Source organism: Xyrauchen texanus, chromosome 29 (genome assembly GCF_025860055.1).
Source record: "Xyrauchen texanus isolate HMW12.3.18 chromosome 29, RBS_HiC_50CHRs, whole genome shotgun sequence".
In the NCBI taxonomy this organism is placed as follows: Eukaryota; Metazoa; Chordata; class Actinopteri; order Cypriniformes; family Catostomidae; genus Xyrauchen; species Xyrauchen texanus.
This window is the reverse complement of record NC_068304.1, coordinates 7,939,851-7,961,566: the sequence shown is the minus strand read 5'-3', so window position 1 is coordinate 7,961,566 and position 21,716 is coordinate 7,939,851. Positions and strand designations below refer to the sequence as shown.

General features: G+C 37.3%; 1 protein-coding gene across 1 annotated transcript in view; it reads left to right on the top strand.

The window, feature by feature from the left end:
• LOC127622851 (RAC-beta serine/threonine-protein kinase) overlaps nt 1–18,284 on the top strand; it is a 30,640-nt gene extending 12,356 nt beyond the window's left edge. The window contains exons 2-14 of the mRNA XM_052096960.1: nt 7,306–7,449; nt 7,650–7,778; nt 7,980–8,091; nt 8,491–8,632; nt 10,386–10,517; nt 10,603–10,668; nt 10,762–10,830; nt 12,956–13,078; nt 13,250–13,378; nt 13,669–13,883; nt 13,962–14,049; nt 14,417–14,519; nt 15,390–18,284. Coding sequence (XP_051952920.1) covers nt 7,404–7,449; nt 7,650–7,778; nt 7,980–8,091; nt 8,491–8,632; nt 10,386–10,517; nt 10,603–10,668; nt 10,762–10,830; nt 12,956–13,078; nt 13,250–13,378; nt 13,669–13,883; nt 13,962–14,049; nt 14,417–14,519; nt 15,390–15,469 — 1,434 coding nt within the window. The 5' untranslated portion in view covers nt 7,306–7,403 and the 3' untranslated portion in view covers nt 15,470–18,284. The remainder of the gene's footprint in view (nt 1–7,305; nt 7,450–7,649; nt 7,779–7,979; nt 8,092–8,490; nt 8,633–10,385; nt 10,518–10,602; nt 10,669–10,761; nt 10,831–12,955; nt 13,079–13,249; nt 13,379–13,668; nt 13,884–13,961; nt 14,050–14,416; nt 14,520–15,389) is intronic.
• Nucleotides 18,285–21,716: the final 3,432 nt, after the last annotated feature.

Genomic DNA, 21,716 nt, shown 5'->3' with positions numbered 1-21,716 from the left:
TATACGGTGAAAATCTCATACCATTGCAACTCTACTCAGGACACCTTTCTTCCAATGTGTGACGTTTCAAGAAGTAAAAAAAAAAGTGACACTGCTTATAATTTGTTCATTTTTATAACTCGTTAAAAAATATTAATCGCAGAAATTAACGTGAATAAATTCCCAGCCCTAAATTAAATGTTAAAAAATTATAATAAAAAAAAAAGAGAAAGCATTTGGGTAACAATAAAACAAATTTCACTAGGGCCATACTTAAAAATACTCAAGCACTGTATGGTTAATTGTGAAACACTTGAAGGAAACATGCATTTCTTTTAATTTAATATTTTATTGAAATGTAATTTTGAATAGGCTAAATGAGATCATTACAACATCAATAGCACATTCCAACATTAGCATATTTTTGTTGTGGTAATGATATCCGCCTCAAGAACTGTGAAATTTCAATGGTATCAGTACACCACTATTTTCCACCAATGGTCACCTGACTAACCCTGCAGGAATGCCACCTGCTTAGTAATGCTTCTAATGTAAACTTAACAAATGCTTCGTTCAGCACTCTAAACTACTGTGACAGATAAAACACAATCTCTAAGGATCTCCCATATACTGCAAGAGGAACCGCTGACCCAAAAATGAAATCTCTCATAATTTACTCACCCTCATGATATCCCAGGTGTGGGCTTTCTTCACCAGAACACATTTGAAGACAAATCAAAAAATATCTTTGCTCAGTAGGTCATTGAAATGCAAGTGGATGGTGATTCGACTTTTGAAGCTCCAAAAATCACAGATAGTTAGGGCTGGGCGATATATAGAATATTAGCGATATAATCAAGATCATTTTGCTGACCATGTAAAATTGACTAATATCACAAGGATTTTAATGTGCTTTCATTTGACCATTAAAATTCATAAAGAGCACATCAGTAGACTAATTTCACGATCTATAAGGGCTGCACAATTAAACAATAACATCAAAATGGCAAGTTGGTCATATGTGATTATTAATCCACAAAAGGCTGTGATTTAAGGACAGATAAACATGGTTATGTGTGATTCAGAACAAACCAGTGGCACGTTGATCTGTGTGCACGGCAGCATTGTGAAATCAGTTCAAGCATTCGCATAAATCCAAACTTTAGTAACCGTTACAAGTTATTAGTCAAATCTACAAACACGGCACAGAATAACAGAAGAGGAGATTAAAGCGTTTCGTGAAATGCAGAACATTGTAAACTGTCAAATGCACAGAGCTTTTTCACAGACTGCGATGACGTGTTTCCGCCTTATTTAGCACTGTAAATCTAGCAAACTTTTTTTTAAATATTAAGTGTACGCTTATAACATTATGCTTTGTGTTATATTACACTAATCCGTTTATAAAAACTGAATTGCCACAGCTGCGAGGGGGTTTCTGTTACAGCTGCTGAGAGAGAGTGACCGTAAATTTGGCATCCTCTCCCATCTGACTCTTAATCAACCACTCTCTTTTTTTTTTTCCCTTCTGGAGAGTCATTCAAATGTAATAATGGATTTTTCTTTTGCTCTTGGAGCAAATGGGTAAGTGAATATAATATTTGCTGTGGTCTCCCATTCACCACTGTCAAAGCTGCAATTGTTTTAAGTGTGAAAATGCTCTAATGCTAATATGTTGAAATAAAGCTCCTTGTGAAGTTGTAGTAAATACTGCGGCACTGTCTGTGTCAAAATAAAAGCCCCCAGGTGAAGATGAAGTAAACAGGACAGAAATATATTTTATATAACGCAAATCTAATAATCAGAATAATAATAATTCAGCATTATGTTATAATAATCAACCTGATGTGTCCCACAGTAATAATTTAGGATTCTGCAATGTTCAACTGGGGTTTCAAAAATATGTCAGTCAAGTAGCTTTGCACAGTGAAAACATTTGAAGATAAATAATACTTTTTATTAAGCTACTATATCATTGTGTATGAAATATAAATATAAAGTGCATATCAATAAAAATTATTGAATTTCATTCTCCCTTATGTTTATTTAATGAAAAATGAAGTATTAAATTTGTATTTAACGTCTTTAAAATATTTAATCTACTTTGCTTCAATGGCTGTTTGAATGAAATGATGGTTCCTCTGATTAAAACAAATGAAAAAAAAAAACAAAAACACTTTTGAGCCATTTAGAGCAAATACATAATTATCAAGATATATCGAATACTGTCAATAGGCTGAAAAATGTAGAGATATCATTTTAGACATATAGCCCAGCCCTACTGATAGCCAGCATAAATGCATCCATATGACTCCAGCGGTTAAATTAATGTCTTCTAAAGCGACACGAATGCTTTTGGTGCAAAAAAATATATTTAAGGTCTTTTGTTATAATTTAAAAAAAATTATAATTATCCCCTTTTCTCCTCAATTTGGAATGCCCAATTCTCACTACTTACTAGGTCCTCATGGTGGCACAGTTACTCCCCTCAATCCAGGTGACTGAGGACAAGTCTCAGTTGCCTCACCTTCTGAGACTGTCAATCTGCGCATCTTTTCACGTGGCTTGTTGTGCATGACAACGCGGAGACTATGCACGTGGAGGCTCATGCTATACTCCGCAACCCATGCACAAATGTCCACATGACCCATTGAGAGCAGAACCATGAATCGCGACCACGAAGACATTACCCCATGTGACTCTACCCTCCCTAGCAACTGGGCCAATTTGGTTGCTTAGGACACCTGGCTGGAGTCACTCAGCACAACCTGGATTCAAACTCACGACTCCAGGGGTGGTAGTCAGAATCCATACTCTCTGAGATACCCAGGCCTCCCATTTAAGGAATTTCTAATTATAAATCATCGCTTCATGAGAGCACAGAGTTCACGTGGTCTCTTCTGAGACATTCACGTTGGCATGCTATGGACAAAATCTCACATTCTCCACTCGGTTGAGACACACACAAACGCATCATTGTGAGTAAAGAAACCGATAAATACAGATCTAAACCAAAACCAGCGAAGCTTCTGTACAGCGTTCCTCCTCCTCAGTTTTAAACTGTGCTGCTCTTCCGGCCATATGCGATTTGATTTACACACCAAAAGCAATCGTATCGCTTTAGAAGACATTAATTTAACTGCTGGTGACGTTTATGCTGACTATCTTTTGATTCTTGGATCTTCAAAAGTCTGATCACCATCCACTTGCATTTTAAGGACCTACTGCAGTTAAGATTTGCTTCTGTAATGTCAATTTGTGAAAAATACTAACTTAACCAATCAGATCTTAAGTTAAGATTTAAGTAATACGCCCCCAGGTGAAGAAAGAAAGTCATACACACCTGGGATATCATGATGGTGTGTAAATGAGAGAATTTTCTTTTTTGGGTGAACTATCCATTTAAAGCTGCATTACGGCACCTGTGGCTCCCTATCGACATCTATGGATAAAACGTAAAATTGCAAACAACTTGCGGAGAAACATTTTAATTCAGTTGTGTTTCAGCACTGCTTGGATATAGCCTATGCAGAACGGGAGTCATGAGATGACGAGAATTGCCTGCTTGCAAGTTGTAAGGAGATTAAAGTGAAGGAGGAGGCGAGAACCGTCCTCCGGCGGATGGCCGCGGCTGCTCCTTTGGGGTGGTGGATGGTAGTGGCGAGGACTCTACTATGACGCATCCCTCCTCCTTCCTGGATTTCGGCACCAGTGTAAAGGATTAAAGGGAAAGGAGGCGGCGAGAACTGACTTGAAAATATAAATAATATTTTAATATAAAACTAAAACAAAGACAAACACACTTAAGTGTCAGACAGCTGCCCGTAAATCTCTCTCACTCGCACGGACTGCATCTTCCAGTTGGCCTTTATCCCTCTCTGAGGCTTGGTTAGCCTGATTAAGGGCCAGGTGTGCAGAATCATGTGAAGCGACTGAGACTTGTAAACGACCAGTCACGGTTCGTTTTGTTGTTACATGCCATTGTGTTACTAAAACTTTGGCATTTATACTTGATTATACTCGATTAAAAAAGTATCATCTTATAAGTACTTGGGTATCTGGATGGACAATAGGCTGTCTTTTAGAGTGTATATTGAACACCTAGTTAAGAAGCTAGGTTAGGCTGGGTTTTTATTATCGAAATAGGGCCTGCCTTAATTTAGCAGCTAGGAAAAAGCTTGTACAGGCTACATTCTTAAGTGTTCTAGATTATCGAGATATTATTTACATGCATGCTGCTTCCTCTATACTTCGCCATCTAGACTCTGTGTATCATTGTTATCTTCGTTTTATAAGCAATTTATTGTCTAGTGCAAATTGTGTATTTGATCATTTGGTCTCTTGGCCTTCATTAAGCTTAAGGAGATGGCATCACTGGTATGCTTTTATATATAAAGCCATACACGGATAACTGCCTGTTTATTTGAGCAATCTTCTGTCATCAGTAGCTGTTATGATTCTCGCTCCTCTAGATGGCAACTCTACAGTGTACACAGGATTTGCTCTGAACTTGTTAAACAGCTTTTTCTTATTTTGCACCTTGTTCATGGAATTCCCTCCAGAACACATTACATCATAGTCACTTACATTGGGTGAATTAAAATCTTTGATTAAAAATTGTATGCCTGAAGAGTGCAGTTGCTGTGCATAAGATAGTTTTTTGTTTTCATTAATGTGTCTAATTTTTGTCTTATGTCTGTTTTTGTTGTTGATCTAACCTTTTTACTTTGTATGGTGTGCTTTCTTGGCCAGGTCTCCCTTGAAAAAGATATTTAATCCCAAGGGACTTCTTGGTTGAATAAAGGTTAATAATACAATAATAGACCAGTGTTTAACACAGTGTCATTTAAACGGCCCGCATATCAGAGCAGCGACAGACGTGTTTGATCTCATAATGTTGATGCTCTCGCCTGTTTCATTCTTCCTACCTCTCTTCAACAGTTCCCTGTAACTTTTAACTGTCTTGTCTAATGATAAAAAGGCAAATATCAATAAAACTAATATCATATACCATATGCACATATCTCGTTTAAACGGATGTAATAATAAACCAACCTCACAAAACTTCAGCAGTTCCAGTCAAATATCAATAAAACTTGTATTATACCATTTGCAAATATGCAGATATCAAAAATCAAAACATTTTCCCCGTCGAACGCTCATCTAATATCTTCCTCTATAGCACGTATTCTATCAGCCAGAATCAAAAACTTCAGGATCCGGATCAAAAGTTCCTCTGATTCACAAATCATGACGGACAGTCTGTGACATTCCAAGCAGGCGATCCAGGCCGTTTAAATTGTCTTGAGGTTCGCACTGGATCCGCACGAGCATGTGAGTGCAACTTTTCACACCAAACTATGTTCATCTCTAAGAGACAGAATGCGTCGTCTTCCTTAGTGGTATGTTTGCTCTGTGGTCCCAAGGTGTTTATACTTGCGTACTATTGTTTGTACAGATGAACGTGGTACCTTCAGGCATTTGGATATTGCTCCCAAGGATGAACCAGACTTGTGGAGGTCCACAATATATTTTTGGCTGATTGATTGAGGTCTTTGCTGATTTTTTTTTTTTTATTTTCCCAATGATGTCAAGCAAAGAGCCACTGAGTTTGAAACTAGGCCTTAAAATACATCAACTGGTACACCTCCAATTCAGTACACCTCCTATCAGATGCTAACTGGATAATTATCTAAAGGCTTGACATAATTTTCTGGAATTTTGGAAGGCACCATTAACTTGGTGTATGTAAACTTCTGACCCACTGGAATTGTGATTTAGTCAATTAAAAATTGATTGTTGGAAAAACTACATAAACGCACAAAGTAGATGCCCTAAACAACTTGCCAAAACTATAGTTTGCTAATATTAAATCTGTGGAGTGGTTAAATTTGTTTTAATTACTTAAACCTAAGTGTATGTTAAATTCTGACTTCAAATGTACGTTTTTCGGATGCAGCCCAAGGTAAAAGCACATCACGTGTGCTATTATAAGGTTGCTGGACTACTGTGTGTACTGTTATTTCCTTCTTCCTAATATATTAACAATTTCTTCGTGCAAATAAATGAATACAATTTGATAACTAAGCAGAAACCTGACAAAACTGCTATCTACCATTTAAAAAAAAAAAATTGTTTAAGTCTTGTGTGAAATTGAGTTAATATAGTGCTAAATAAGAGTTTTTTTTATTTATTATTATTTATTGATTTTATGTTTGTTATTTACTATATCAAATTGTGTGATGTATCGGCCACGCTGCTCTGCGGATATCGGCATTGGCCATTAAAAACCCATATTGGTCAACCATTACTTAAGGGGCCATTTCTCTATCATTGACACTGAATCACTGTAGTCTGTGTTCGTGTGTGTCAGTGTAATAACCCCAATCAGAAACCCTTTTCCAACCAGTGTTTAGAACTCACATTGAGCTGAATTAATTTTAAAATCAGTAGGCATCATTTATACATTAGTATAAACATCATCAGTATACATTATTTGCGACTAAGAAATATTAACACATTTTTTATTAGTCAGATGTGCTACAATTTAATTTCGACAGCCCTAAAGAATAAAGAATACTTATTCGTGCTGTACATATCAAGATACCTCCAAAAAAGGCCCGTATTATCAATTACTCCAGCCACTTTCTCGGCATCCGACTCGCTTTCCATTCAAACACATTCAGCTCTGTAACATTCAGGCGTGAAATGCCTCAACACAACCTCGAATTTGCCGTTATTTTTTTTTATTTTTTATTACAAATTCACTCCAGCAGGCCCTTAACATTGTAGTTTTGGGGTAGGGAACAATGTTTTGGGAGGAAAAATGCTTAACTACACCATATCTCTGTGCTTGCAGCATTGACAGACACCAGATTTGGGTATATAACAGGCTCTTGAAGGGAGGTGGTTAAAACTGACCAAAAACTTTTGACTATTGGCTAAACTAATGAGCATTCTTGCATATGCCAGCAGACATCAGATTAGTGTAAGAGCAAGTTATGACATTTTGATTGATATGAGGACAAAAACAAATATTCATGAATGAATCGTTCACAATAAGACCAATAATATGTATTAAGAAAATAAAACGGCAGTTTTGATTTAATGCCAACGTTATAGAATTTCTAATTAATAATGCTGAAATTGCCATGACTTAACTTTATATGGAGTTGAGTGTCTGATTATTGTAAAATACTCTGCTTTGTTGATAAATCTCATTTGTTAAAATAGAAAAGATTTTCCCTACTTTGTTGATTCCTTTATTATAGCCTTCTATATTGTGGTTGACATTTATTTATTTGCATTTGATCTCACTCTGTCCAGGTGAGTGAGGCTTTTTGTTTCTAAACACCTGCCTGACCCAAGACCCTCTCAACCTCCCGGCCACCCTGTCCTGAGCCCCACACAGCCCCTAACCCAGCATGAACGAGGTCAGCATCATTAGAGAGGGCTGGCTCCACAAGAGAGGTGAGGACTGCTCATTGACTAATCTATATCCATTTCATTTTTTACAGTATTGCCACTAATTCGCTTTCTCCGTCTCTTCATCCTTCTTGTCTCTTTCTCTTTGTATATCTATTCTCTCCCCTGTTCTCTCTTCCCCATCAATTCCTCTGATGTTTTCCTCTGCCTGCCATCTACTTCCTCGTATAATTTCCTGTGAACAGGTGAATACATTAAGACTTGGAGGCCCCGGTATTTCATCCTAAAGAGTGATGGCTCTTTCATCGGCTACAAGGAGAAGCCTGAGACATCAGACCACAATCAGCCACCTCTCAACAACTTCTCAGTCGCAGGTCTGCCTCATTTTGCTGCACATAAACGGATATGATGAATTCAAATTTATGCTCACCCTAAAGTGTTTGCAAGCTCATATGGCTTTCTTCTGTGGACTAAAAAATTGATGTATGTGTCCCATAAAAGAAAGTCATAGGGGTTTGGGACTACATAAGGGTAAATAAGTAAAAGACAATTTCTTTTTTGGGGGTGAAACACAGAGTGTCAGCTGATGAAGACTGAAAGGCCTCGGCCGAACACGTTTGTCATCCGCTGCTTACAATGGACCACTGTGATTGAGCGCACCTTCCATGTGGACAGCAATGCTGAAAGGTGAGGAACTCTGCTGGAATCAGTGTTCTCGGTGTGGTGGAAATGGTGAATGCTTGGATGGAGAAAGGTTTTGAATGGGGTAGTTATGGAGATGTTGAATGATATTAAAAGGGAAAGCAGATTTGGCTGTATTTACCAGCTTTCTGCCAACCAAAACAGGTTATTACTCACTGCCTGGTGCGTAAGGTCAACATAGGTAAAAAAAAAAAAAAAAAAACATTTTAGAGGAAGAAGGAATGGGCCATTTCATGATCTAAAAATCCTGATTTCTTCAAAAGATTGTTGGTAACCATGGAAATGAGATCAGTACTTGAGACGAACTTGCTTTGTATTTGAAAAGCTTTGTTTTAACGTTGCGCTTATATTTTATGAGTTGTATTTGCTTAAATCTTGATTCAGAGAGGAGTGGATACGGGCAATCCAGGCAGTAGCCAATGGGCTCAAGTCCCGGGAAGATGAGGAGCCAATGGAGTTTGGTTCCCCTGGAGACAACAGCCTGGAGGGAATGGAGGCTGCCATAGCAAAGTCCCGCACCAAAGTGGTGAGTGCCTTTTACTAAAAGTGTAGTCGCATTGGTGTGGAGGTGTTTGTTTCAGATTTAAAGCAAATTCTTAAATGTTCAACTAAACTGAGAGTAGCATTTATTTTCTTAGATAAAATAGTTAATTAAAAATATTTTTAACAAGTTGTTCCATTGCAATTGACATAACAGTTCTACTATTGCTTTGATCATCATTTTAAATCAAAAAGGAACTTTTGATCATTGTTCATTGACTATGTTTAAATGGACACCAGAAAGTGGCTTATTGCTAGAAAGTGGCGTTCCCATTTACATGCACTGTTTAAGCAGTGTACTCTTTACTGCCGTATACATGCGGCTCGGTCGGTAAGCGGCTTTCTCCACTGCAATGTACTTTCCCTGTAACACTTGTGTAAATAACAAACATGGCATCCGTGGCAAACGTCGTTATTTATTCTCAGTTGCTTCGCTTTATTTCCAGATATTCTTGAGTTGTTGTTGTTGCTGTTGTTTGTTTCCTTAACTTAGTATCATGACCTGCAGCAGAATAGCACTGCAATAGTGGGGTTTCCCTCTTTTGTCAAACTCCGAGACTTCCCCAATGTACAAGCACATACTGTATGTGGACATGAGGGACAGTCAATATTTTACATTGTGTATAATTGGGTATTGGGTATGTGCTTTTCCTACTGTAATCTCAGAAATGTTGAATTCTTTCAACTGTGTTGACTTGTTGCTGGACTCCCATTTTATGACGTTTGTAATCCGGTCTGTTCCCTCACATGCGCACTCTTACAAACCTGTAAGAATGCCACTTAAGTGTTTACATGGTCACATAAGCAGCGTTCTGTGGAAGAGAAGGTGTGTGAAACCGCTTTCTCTTAATCCCTTAAACGGTGTAAGGAAAACTGCATTCTCGTTTACATGACATTTCTGTAAGCCACATTCTGCAAAAAACCCTGGAATAAACCGTTTTCTTAAATGCATGTAAACATGGTTATTGTTTTTAAAAGTTTGAGTCACTTTTCATAAAAATGTGAATATGGAATACTTGATTGTAATTGGTCAATCGAGGCATTCTGCAATAAAATGTTTTTGCATGACTACTGCTAAACATTTACCTTTGCATGGTGAAATTCCATGGGCGAAGATGGTGTGGACGAATGTTGAGCATGTGTGAAACCAGCAAAAAATGAATTGCACCATTAAAAAGTGGCCACTTGGCACTTGATTCTCTTGGAGAGTGAAGTTAAAAACCAGCTCGCCGCTAAAATGTATTCTTATCCATTTTGAATATTCATTGTAGCCTACACAGAGGTCACTGTCAAACTAAGCAACTTCTCATTGGTCAACGATGCAAATTCACCTGTCAGAGTTCACCACGCTCCATGTGAAATCAGCAAGCAGAAATTCTTCAATGGCAGAAGTCCATCGTGCAAATTCACTATCACGAGGATTCCCATTGAAATGACTGTATTTCATCCTCAATTTCACCGTGCAAAAGTCAATGGATCTATAAGACATTATGCATTAATGGAATTCAATTGTGCGGTTACAGATGTGTTTTTGTTGGCTTTAAAATGTAACTGGATGTGGCATGTTTTGAGTGGGATCTGTCCATTTCATTAAATATATTTCACCACTGTATCAATATGGGTTTACTCATATTAAAACTATTATTTAATATGCCATTGTACAAGCTTTATGATGCTTGATCAGAGTTCATTAGTATTGCTTACAGTGGGGTAAATGTTCCCTTCTATTTCTTCCTCAGACAATGAGTGATTTTGACTACCTAAAGCTGCTGGGTAAGGGCACGTTTGGAAAGGTGATTCTGGTAAGGGAAAAGGCCACTGGCATGTACTACGCCATGAAGATCTTGCGCAAGGAGGTCATAATAGCTAAGGTAGGCATCAGACAAATGAAGAACTTTTAAGAAACTCCTGAAAGATTTGTTTGAGACTTGTGACAATATGACATGTTTATCTCAGGATGAGGTTGCACACACAATCACAGAAAGCCGAGTCCTACAGAACACACGGCACCCTTTCCTTACGGTGGGTACAAGTTGTATAGTAATTTTTACTTTACGAATTATTTTGGTTTGAGACCAGTTGTGACATGATTTTTATCTCTCTCTCTAACTGCAGACACTAAAATACGCCTTCCAAACACGTGACCGGCTGTGTTTCGTTATGGAGTATGCAAATGGAGGCGAGGTATTTTACCATATACTACCTTACAAGAACTAGTCTCACGTAGCCAGAGCTCTTACGAAATGTCAAATCGTCTAAACCACATTGCAGCTTATTTTGGCCAAGAACTATGGTAGGACGAGAAAGTCTGATTGGCATATAGAGCTACCAACCACAGTTTGTGCTTTTACTTGCCAATTAGGGGCAAGTGTATCGGAAATAGATTACCACAATAATAGACATTAAACTGATATTTGAATAATGGTGTGGCAGTTTCATGAATGGTTGTCCAGAAAAGACAAAAATAGAAAAAAGCAGAAAATGTGTTTAGACTCTATGATAACTTTTGATTTCTGTCTGTCCAAAAGTATTACGTCGGTCCATTACATTACATTACATTTTTTTTTACCAGATTTATTCAATTATTCAAAAATACATTACAAATGCAATTCACACACCAAAAATGACTTAAATACATTTTTGCTATGATGAACATGTTTTCTGTTACTGAGTTCAAAGTCATTTCATAATATTTTATTGGCTATTACTAAAAAATGTCTTGATACTTAAAACAATTCTATAAAAATCATAGTCTCATTAAAAACGAAAGTTCTTGATTAAAGTTATGTTGACATAAGTAGTTTGGAATTATTTTATTGTGATTATTTCTTGAAATAATAAGCCTTGAAAATGTTTATTTTAAAATAGGATTAATATTTGTAAAATATTTGTCCACCAAATCAGAATCATATTGTGTAAAAAAAAAAAAAAAAAAAAAAACTTGTTGGTAGGGTTGCCACCCATCCTATATAATATGGGATCGTCCCATATTTAAAATGAAATGTATATCAAATCAATAGAGGACTGGATTTGTCCCATATTAAAGCTGGTCAGATGGCATCACTGCAAAGTCGTTCAAGAAGGACCACCCCAGCAGTGTAAAGTTAATTTAACTTGGGCGTTCATTGGAAATTATGCCTACGTTGTGTAAGGGATCATCTGAAAATGCAACATGAAATCAAATCACTAGAGCAGTGTTATTTTTGTTAATGAAAAATTCAATTGAAAACTAAATGAAAACATTTTCATTAACTGAAACCGTAGTAGACCAAAAAGAGTGTAAATGTCCATGCCAAACACTAAGTTTCTATATTCATGGTGCTTTGGTGCGTTGGCTCAAAAAAATCAAATCCAAGGTAAGAAATCCAAGGCTTTTGCACAATGTCCATAGAAACTGTCTTCTAGGATATTTATTAAGAAGCCAAAAAGTGGGGGCCCGGGTAGCTCAGCGAGTGTTGATGCTGACTACCACCCCTGGAGTCGTGAGTTTGAATCCAGGGTGTGCTGAGTGACTCCAGTCAGGTCTCCTAAGCAACCAAATTGGCTGGTTGTTAGGGAGGATAGAGTCACATGGGGTAATCTCCTCGTGGTCTTGATTAGGGGTTCTTGCTCTCAATGGGGTGTGTGGTAAGTTGTGCGTGGGTTGCGGAGAATAGCATGAGCCTCCACATGCTGTGAGTCTCCGCGGTGTCATGCACAGCAAGCCACGTGTTAAGAAGCTCTAGAGAGAGTGTCCCGTAATTTAAAACTTCAAGAGTGGAAACCCTTCATGTTGGTAGCTATTTTATCTCATGTGACCAAAAGATTAAATAACAAAACGGAAAGGACCCCCTTTAGACCTCCATGACTGCGTGTGAAGTTCTAAGTGTGAAGTTGAGGTTTTTATGAAAAAAATTAAAATAAATGTGAGGTCATAATGGTGAAACCACTGAGAGAACTTCTTTTGAAATGAATCATTAAGTTGTATTCATGTCTCTCGAGGTATTTAAGGTATAGGGAAAATATTTGAATGCCTTTTTATTTTAAGTGAACAACACAAGATAATAATTTCAGAATTAGGAAATGCTTTAAATGTTTTTCAAAAAAGGTTTTGATGTTTTAAACTAGATTTTTAAAAGATTTCTGATTTGTATCACCTCAGACAACCTTATTTGTCAATGACCCATGTACAGAATGTTCCACTGACAATGTAAAGCATTTTTTTCTCATGAACATTTAAACATCAAAACTCTGAATATCTCTGAATAACAATAACAGATTTGATGCCACTAACCTAGTAAACTTTGGCAAACTTTTGATTTCTCACTAGCTATTCTTCCACTTGTCGCGAGAGCGTGTGTTTACTGAGGACAGAGCTCGCTTTTACGGGGCTGAAATAGTTTCGGCACTAGAGTATCTGCACTCTAAAGATGTCGTCTACAGGGACCTAAAGGTTTGAATTCTCTTGAGTGATTATTGTAAAAGAATCATTTCTACATTGCGTTTGAAAAGTATGTCAATGTAATTGTGTCACAGACCACTAAGACATGAAATCTGTCTTCCTTTTTGCAACAAGTGGCCAAAAACTATTTCCAAATTCTGTTTGAAATGTTTCTCTCTGCAGCTGGAGAATCTAATGCTGGATAAAGATGGTCACATTAAAATCACGGACTTTGGCTTGTGTAAAGAGGGCATTACTAATGAGGCCACCATGAAGACATTCTGTGGGACACCAGAGTATCTCGCTCCTGAGGTACTGCCAGAGTAAACTCATTTATTGATGCTGAATTCTAAAAGTACCCTTTGTACATGACAGAAATTAAGCGTATTGTCACATTGCATGTTTTTACATCATAAAGCCTGGAATCTAATTGAGAATGAAACCTTGTTCAGTTCAAGCATGTCCTATATAATGAGAAACTTAAAGACAAAAGGCTGAGGATATTTTTTTCTCAGGCAACATTTCCTGAATGTCTTTACAAGTTTTCTCTTCCATTGGTCAATGGTTGTCTTTCCTCTTGTCCTCCTGGTTCACTACTGTAGGTATTAGAAGACAACGATTACGGCCGTGCGGTTGACTGGTGGGGTCTGGGAGTGGTCATGTATGAAATGATGTGTGGTCGGCTGCCCTTCTACAACCAGGACCACGAACGTCTGTTTGAACTCATATTAATGGAGGAGATTCGTTTCCCCAGAAACCTCTCACCCGAGGCCAAAGCCCTGCTCGCTGGCCTTCTCAAGAAAGACCCCAAACAGAGGTAAAAGGAGCTTCTGTTCCCGCTTTTGATGTAAAGATGTTTCGGGGGATTTACATAATGTAAATGTGCTGTTTTAAGGCTCGGAGGAAGTCCAGAAGATGCCAAAGAAGTGATGACACACAAGTTCTTCAATTCCATCAACTGGCAAGATGTCCTTGAAAAGAAGGTAAAAGCATTTGAGGCTTTCAATGAACCAATTCATTAGATGAAGTTACCACAAACATCAGAAGAGAATATACACAGTTGTACTTTTTAGTATGACAATACAGTACTATCATCTGTACTCGCCCTCAAGTCGTTCCAAAGCTGTATGACTTTCTTTTCCATATCACGTAACAGTGCAAATATTGCAGATTGTTAGAAGGCTGTCAAGCTTCAAAAACAACAAAATGCACCATAAAAGTAGTGCATTCAATTGTGAAAAGTGCTATACAAGTATATGCTTGTGGCTGTGAGGAGCTAAAGTGTGAAACATGAATATTGTCTGCAGCTTATTCTGAGACTTGCCTCTCACCCTCTCTCTGTGTCTGCAGCTCATCCCACCTTTCAAGCCACAAGTGACCTCAGAAACAGACACACGCTACTTTGATGACGAGTTCACTGCACAGACCATTACTGTCACGCCACCTGACCAATGTGAGTACCTCAGTCCTTCCTCCATCAGTGTTGGGGAATAGGTAACAAAAAGTAGCGATGCTACTAACTTAACTACTTAGCTCGGCTACTTTCACAAATTTGTTGCTTTTCCAATAACGAGCTTCATTTTCAAATGAGTAGCGCTGAAGTGTACCAAAACACTATGCTTGTCAGATTGTATTGTGAAAGCATCGATAGTATCGAAGGAGTTATCAAACACACTCACCTAAACCGTCCTCTCTCAATTGAATCTATTTGATTTAGTTTTGGGAACTCTTTCGTTTTAGTGAGTTGGTTCTTTCGGACATGAGCAGTTCATGTAAACAAACTGGTTAAAAGAAACGATGCCCTTATATGTAGTGTTGGGAAGTCCAATTCTTTTTAGTGAGTCGGTTCACTTGTAAATGAACTGGTTAAACGATTCTCTTATATGTAATGTTGGGTACTCTGTTTTATTTCAGTGAGTCGGTTCTTTAGGATCGTTTGTGTAAATCTGCAGACTTCCATGTCTGTCTGCATGTGAGAAAACTGTTAATGATTCAAGAGTTGCTCTGAGAAATAATTCCCAAGTAATGGAGGGAGAAGTAATCTTTAAGAATCGTTCAGCAGCTTTGTTTTGATTTTAACACTTACAAGTTTAAAAAGTGTGATATCTGATCTAATTGTCAAGATGTTGAATACACAATAAGAACTGTTAAATGGATGATTCTTCCAAAAAGAATATTCTGTCCTATTCTACTCGCCTTGAAGTTATTCAAAACTTGTATAATTCTTTCTTCCCTGGAGCACAAATGCAGTTATCAAGGAAAATGTCCTGGTTGCTGTTTTGCATTTAATGACACATTTCTTGTCTGTATTCGTTGCTCGTAGATGACAGCCTTGACGCAGAGGACCCAGACACACGCACACACTTCTCGCAGTTCTCCTACTCAGCCAGTGTGAGGGAGTGACCATCCCCCCCACTCTCTCGCTTTTACCAGCAGTCCGGACGCCCCTCACATACACACACACAAACTCGAGCGCATACAAGGACATGCAGCACCAGCAACCCCAGACCTCAGATGAGCGGGTTCTAGCAGAGCACAGCACCTGTGAACGGTCCCGAACAGGCGGTACCCTCTGGCCAGTCCTGGTTTCTGATTGGCTCTCCAATTAGCCAATCATAGCCTGACACTACACACTGCAACATAATCCACCAATCATTGAATACAGACCATTCAACCAATCAGGTACCAAGAAGAATGCAGCTTAACACCAGCAGGTTTCAGGACACACCCGCACATGCACACTCAAAACACTGGACTACAGGACAAACGCCTCTTGTAAACACAAATATTGAACACACTCTAAATCATCATGTGGGAACAAGAAACACGGAATAATTTGGACTTCTCCCACTGATTGTTACAGTTTTAAAGCCATAATTGTACAAGTGCTCTTTCTGGAACTAGCTGTTACCAATAGTGTTTTTACAGCTGTAGAGATTGAGAAAAGACACTGAGATACTGATAATGGGGTAACAGAGAGAAACAGTGCTGTTTTTCTGTCTGGGCAGTGTATGGAATGCTGTGCGTATGTGTGTGGATGAATTTGTGAGCGTGTGGATGGATGCATGATCTCTGTCTACATCTTAAACTGTGTGTCTTTTTGTGTTTTGATTTTGTACATGGGCAGAACGTTAAGGAATGGGGGAGGGCTTGCTAGGGGTTTGGGGGGCTCACACTATAGATGTGAAAACATGTGCTTTAAAGGGAAGAGAGAAAGAAAACTCTAGCATGTTCAAGGGGATGCTGTGGTTTCCTCCCCCACTGGGAACCTTGAAAGCAACATTTTCAAGTTTCATGCACTGTCTCAAGAGGCCGTTTGTTTCATGGTGAGTGTATTGTAGAAACTGTCCATCATGTTGTTTTGATCCTCTTTACAGTTTTGCTGGCAATGACGTTGAGGTTTAGAGGCAATCAAACAAAAAAGATTTGTGTTTCAAGCCCTTTTGACATGTAATTATGAATGGTATAAATTATGGATGCCGACATTTCATTTTTCACTAGTAATAATTACAATTCTTGATACAAGTTAATACGTTTGCACTAAAACGTTAATTGACAAATAAAATAAATATATATATGTGTATAATTTTTTCTAGTACTTGGAACATTGCTGATCTGAAATTGGAATTTCAGTTAGTAAAAAATAATTGTAGAAATATGTTATTGCATTTTGAACAGGAGTGTCAGACAGATCAATGAGATATTCTGTTAGATATCAATAATTTTGTTTTTTACTAGTTGGAATTACATTTTTGATATCAAGAATGGTTATTTAGCAAGTTATGTTAACATTTTTACTAGTGCAAACCTAATTACTGATATCAATAATTAACAATTTCACTTGTAGAAATTGAATTGCTGATATCAAGAATTGCCATTTGAACTTGTGAAAAACTTAACATATATTTCATATCCTGCACGATTAAAAGTCCATTCGGCTTGCCATAGATTTGAATGTCCTGTTATTTAACAGCAAGAGCAACTAGGTCAGCATGTCAGTCAGTTAGTAACAAGAACGACTGGTTAAATAGCAAATGTACCAATGTGCTACATTGTTGTTGCAGCCTTGACACTTTTTTCATTTCTCTTTTTATTAGTGTAGTAAGTCTCACACACACACACACACACACACACACACAAACAAATATCTTTAGAATGTTTGAAAGGAAATGTTCAACTTCATCTCTGTATGTGTAACTTTTGTGTCATTCTCTGTATGGAAACTGTTGAAACATGCCGCTTAGAAGTGTGAGGTGTTATTTTCTAATTTTATTATTATTATTATTATTATTATTATTATTTTGACTTTTTAAAGATGCTTCATGTAAGGAACATCACATTGTTTTGTTTGTTTTATTCATTATTTGGATTAATTTTTCTTTGTCCACCTACTGCCTGAAATTAAATTTGTCTTGATGAAAATATATATATATATATAAAATATATATTACAATAGTAAACCTTTTGGTCTTTTTTGTTTTTCATTTGTCTTTCGTGTGTGTGTGTGTGTGTGTGTGTGTGTGCGCGCGGTGTATATTTGCAATCGCAATTCATTTATTCGGATGACTATCCTTTTTGTTATTACAAGATGTACATTAGCATCCCTCTTCTATAATCATACATTTTATTACTCATACAAAAAGGTCTTCACTGAACCCTATGTGCTTCTATTGGTCTTACACACTTATGCTTTGTCTTAAAACGTAGTGAGCTGCCTACCTCCATGCAGTGCGTTTGTGGCCATCATGCCCGATAAAGCTGTCGGTGTAGGCAGCTCAGTTAGGTTTCGAGACACAACTCCTCTTGCCTTGACTGAGAGAGGCCTCCAGATGGCGACTAATACCTGTGTGATGAAATGGTACACCGAAGACGCTCGTAACCATATTTGACATGCGCACTCTAGTTCTCACCGTGATGTTCCAATATAGTTTTTAAAAAGAACATTTGGCCACATTTTTGAGGGGCAAACATCTCAAATGTATGCTGTGGTAATTTCACTCATTTATCTTGTATATAATGTATCTGTAGGGCAATTCAGCTTTAAATTAAAATTATTATTTTGCAGCTGCAACCATCGACTGTTCTGTTTGATTGTGATGAACAATCACGAATGTCATCACTGATGCTCAATTAGCTTTTCTTAGTGCGGGGAATGCAAATATTGGGGGAAACTTGAAATATTTCAGCAAACTTCTGAGACATTTGTTTTGCTATTGAGTGCTTTGGGTTATGCTTTGCTATTAGGAAATTCATGCTAGTAAAGTATTTTACCAAAAACTGTCTGCCTGTCTGATTCTTTTATGCTATTACTGTGCGAACTTTTAAAGGTGCACTTGGTATTTAAACAAATATATATATTTTGTATTTGTCTCTCATTAAGTGGCCTGAAATAAAAAAAATTGCAATAGTGAATTTCTACAATGCCATCTGTAACTGAAAACTATTCATTGTAAACCAGGATTAATTTAATCCATGAATGGAAGTGTGGATTATTTAGTAATTGGCAGGTCATGTGATTATAACATGGCTGCCCCCGTGATGAGACCCTCTCCATTTAGAATGAAAGAGCTTTAGAAGGTTACTGATATGACTGGAGTCTTCATCTCTTGGGAGTGCTCTTGATTTATTAAAATTTTTTAAGAAACCTTTTAAATGAAATGTTTTTAATTATTTTTAATTTTACTCCGTGTACTACGAATGTTACTACACATTTAGTTTAATGTTTAATGCTGCTATTCATCAGTGTCAGGGAAGCCACTTTGAAACTGTGTATAACTACTAATTAAATTAATATTTTGGTGTCGACTAGTCTAAAAATGAAGGAACCCTCAGAAAGAGGCCTGGGTAGCTCAGAGAGAATTGACACTGACTACCACCCCTGGAGTTGCGAGTTTGAATCCAGGGCATGCTGAGTGACTCCAATCAGGAGTCCTAAGCAACCAAATTGGCCAGGTTACTAAGGAAGGTAGAATCACATGGGGTAACCTCCTCATGGTTGCTATAATGTGTGCGCTCGATGGGGCGTGTGGTGAGTTCTGCGCTGATGCCGCAGAGAATCGCGTGATTAATTGAGAATTAGCAGGTCTCCCAGTCTGACCAGTAGAAAAGTACTCAAAACCCAATCATAAAACCCCTCTAAAACCATTCATCTGACAAGGCTGGGAGACCAGCTAAGATGAGAGCTGGTGGTCGATTCCAAAAAGAATCTATTCTACTCAGGAGCGTAACTTGATCTTTTCGTTCACAATACCTATCATACTGTAACTAATGTGAAGTATGCTTTATTATGCACTTTGCAAGTTTCTGTTTCTTAAGCATCGAGAAAATTTCTCTGGAGTTGAATTTTGGAATCTACGTAATTAATCGATTCCTTAAAATTTGGAATCAACTCTGATTCCGATTCCAGGTTTGTGTAATCGAACAGTCCTAGCTTAGACCAGACAAGCCAACCAGTTCAGATATTACAAATGTTCTCATAACAGTCACTATACACTCCTTTACACCAGAGATGGGCACTCCATCGCACTGAATTCACTTTTTAATAGACTTCAAACATGACTCCAGACTTGATCTGAAATGACCTTGACTTGACTCAACAAAAAGGACTAAATGTCCACACAGTAACTTTTTTCTTTGTATCATTTTGTACTTGCAGTGACACCTAGTGGTGTGGATGCAGCATCATTCAAAATCAGTAGTTTTAAGTCACAGATGCCATTGTAGGAATTGACTTTTCACAGACAGTCATGATTAATTTTATCCACAATGTCCAATAACTTACTCAGTTACTCAGTTACTGAGATTAAGCGAGTAGTATTCAGCTGGTCATGTGATTCTAACATGGCTGCCCCCATGAGGCGACCCTGACCCATGTAGAATAAAACAGCTTTTATAAGGTTACTGATATGACAAGTCCTCATCTCATGTGAGTGCTCATGATTATATGTTCACTACTGTTCAAAAGTTTAGGGTCACTTACTCTTTATTATATATTTTATCCCTCACATTTTAGAATAATATTAAAGTCATCAAAACTATGGAATAACATAAATGGATCAATGGGAATTATGTTGTGACAAAAAAATCTAAAATAAATCAAAACTGTTATATTTCTAGCATTTTCAAAGTATTCACCCTTTGCCTAGAATTTGCAGACATGTACTCTTGACATTTACTCAACAAACTTCTTGAGGCATCACCCTGGGATGCTTTTTAAACAGTACTGAAGGAGTTCCCATCTATGTTGGGCACATATTTGCTGCTTTTTTAAATTATTCAGTCCAAATCATGTATTTTTTTTTTTAAATACAATTTTAGTTTTGTAATTAAACTAATATGGTGGCACAATTATATTATTGTCTACAAAACTAATTTTAAATATTTAAGCATACAAAACAACTTAAATAATTTTAAAGAGTCTGTTCATTCCAACTGTTCATGCCAAATATGACTAACCAATAATTTGCTCAAAAGTATTATTTTACTAGCGAATTATAAATTTAGTTTAAAGCTGCTGTTCATTAGTGTTGGGGACTACTTTTGAATTATGTGCAACTATTCAATGTATGAAATCTACTCATAGCCGAGTCACAAGGTCTCTGGATGTTTATTAGAAACATTTGTAAGGTAAAACAGGTGAGGTCTATCAATTCTAAAGATTGGTATCTCACATTGAAAATGGAAATTGGCCAAAGTATTCTCTACATAACAATTAAATAAAATTCCATATTTGTTTATCACAAACAACTTTTTAGTCAGCCATTTTTAGTCAGCTAAAAGAGAAGCTTCATTTGATAGTAATTGCAACTGATAACAATACCCTACTGAAAGAAAAAAAAAACATCAAACCATACTGCCTAAAAAACATTTAACTGACCAGGCTAGGAGACCAGCTAAGATGAGGGCTTAGATTCGATTCCAAAAAGAATGAATTTTCAGATTCTGAGGCGTTGGGAATCGATTCCACTGAGGAATCACACATGACAATCGGTTTCCTACATTATGTAGCTTTATATCACAGATAAATTGGGAAATTTGACGTTGTTGTCACAGTTTGTTGTAGTTTTGAGGTTAATTTCTTTTTAAGAACTTTCTCACCTTTCATTGAGAACTTGCTCACTTTTTGCAATTTGCACTTTTTGCGCCCACAGACAATATAGCCAAATTCAAATGCATGTTATTCACAAAGTTGTACTCGTTGTTTGCCCCTTGAGTTTTTAATTTATGGCTAATTTGATTGATTTCACTTACACAATAGGAGTGTAGTACTCCCATCTCTGTGTAATGCATTTTACCATGTTTAATACCATGCCACAGATTTTTCTCCCAAAACAGTGCAGGAAATGATAAAAGTCAGCAGATTCCTTCTGGTCTGGATTGTTTTGTAAGCTAAAAGTTCTTAATTATGAGCGAGTGTCACCCCAATGATACCTTAGCTGTTTAATTTCCTTTTTCTAGATATTGATGGTAATTGTGTTTGCACAGAAATCTTAATTTAGCTCAAAATAAATGGCAGTAAAGTAGGGATGCTCTGAGTTGTATGTGTGTGTATTTGTGTGATGCAGATGCTGCGTAAGTATTTGAAATAAAAGCCATAAAATGACTTCATGATCAATGTCTGTGCTTCTCCATGTAGCAGCACAAGGGGTAT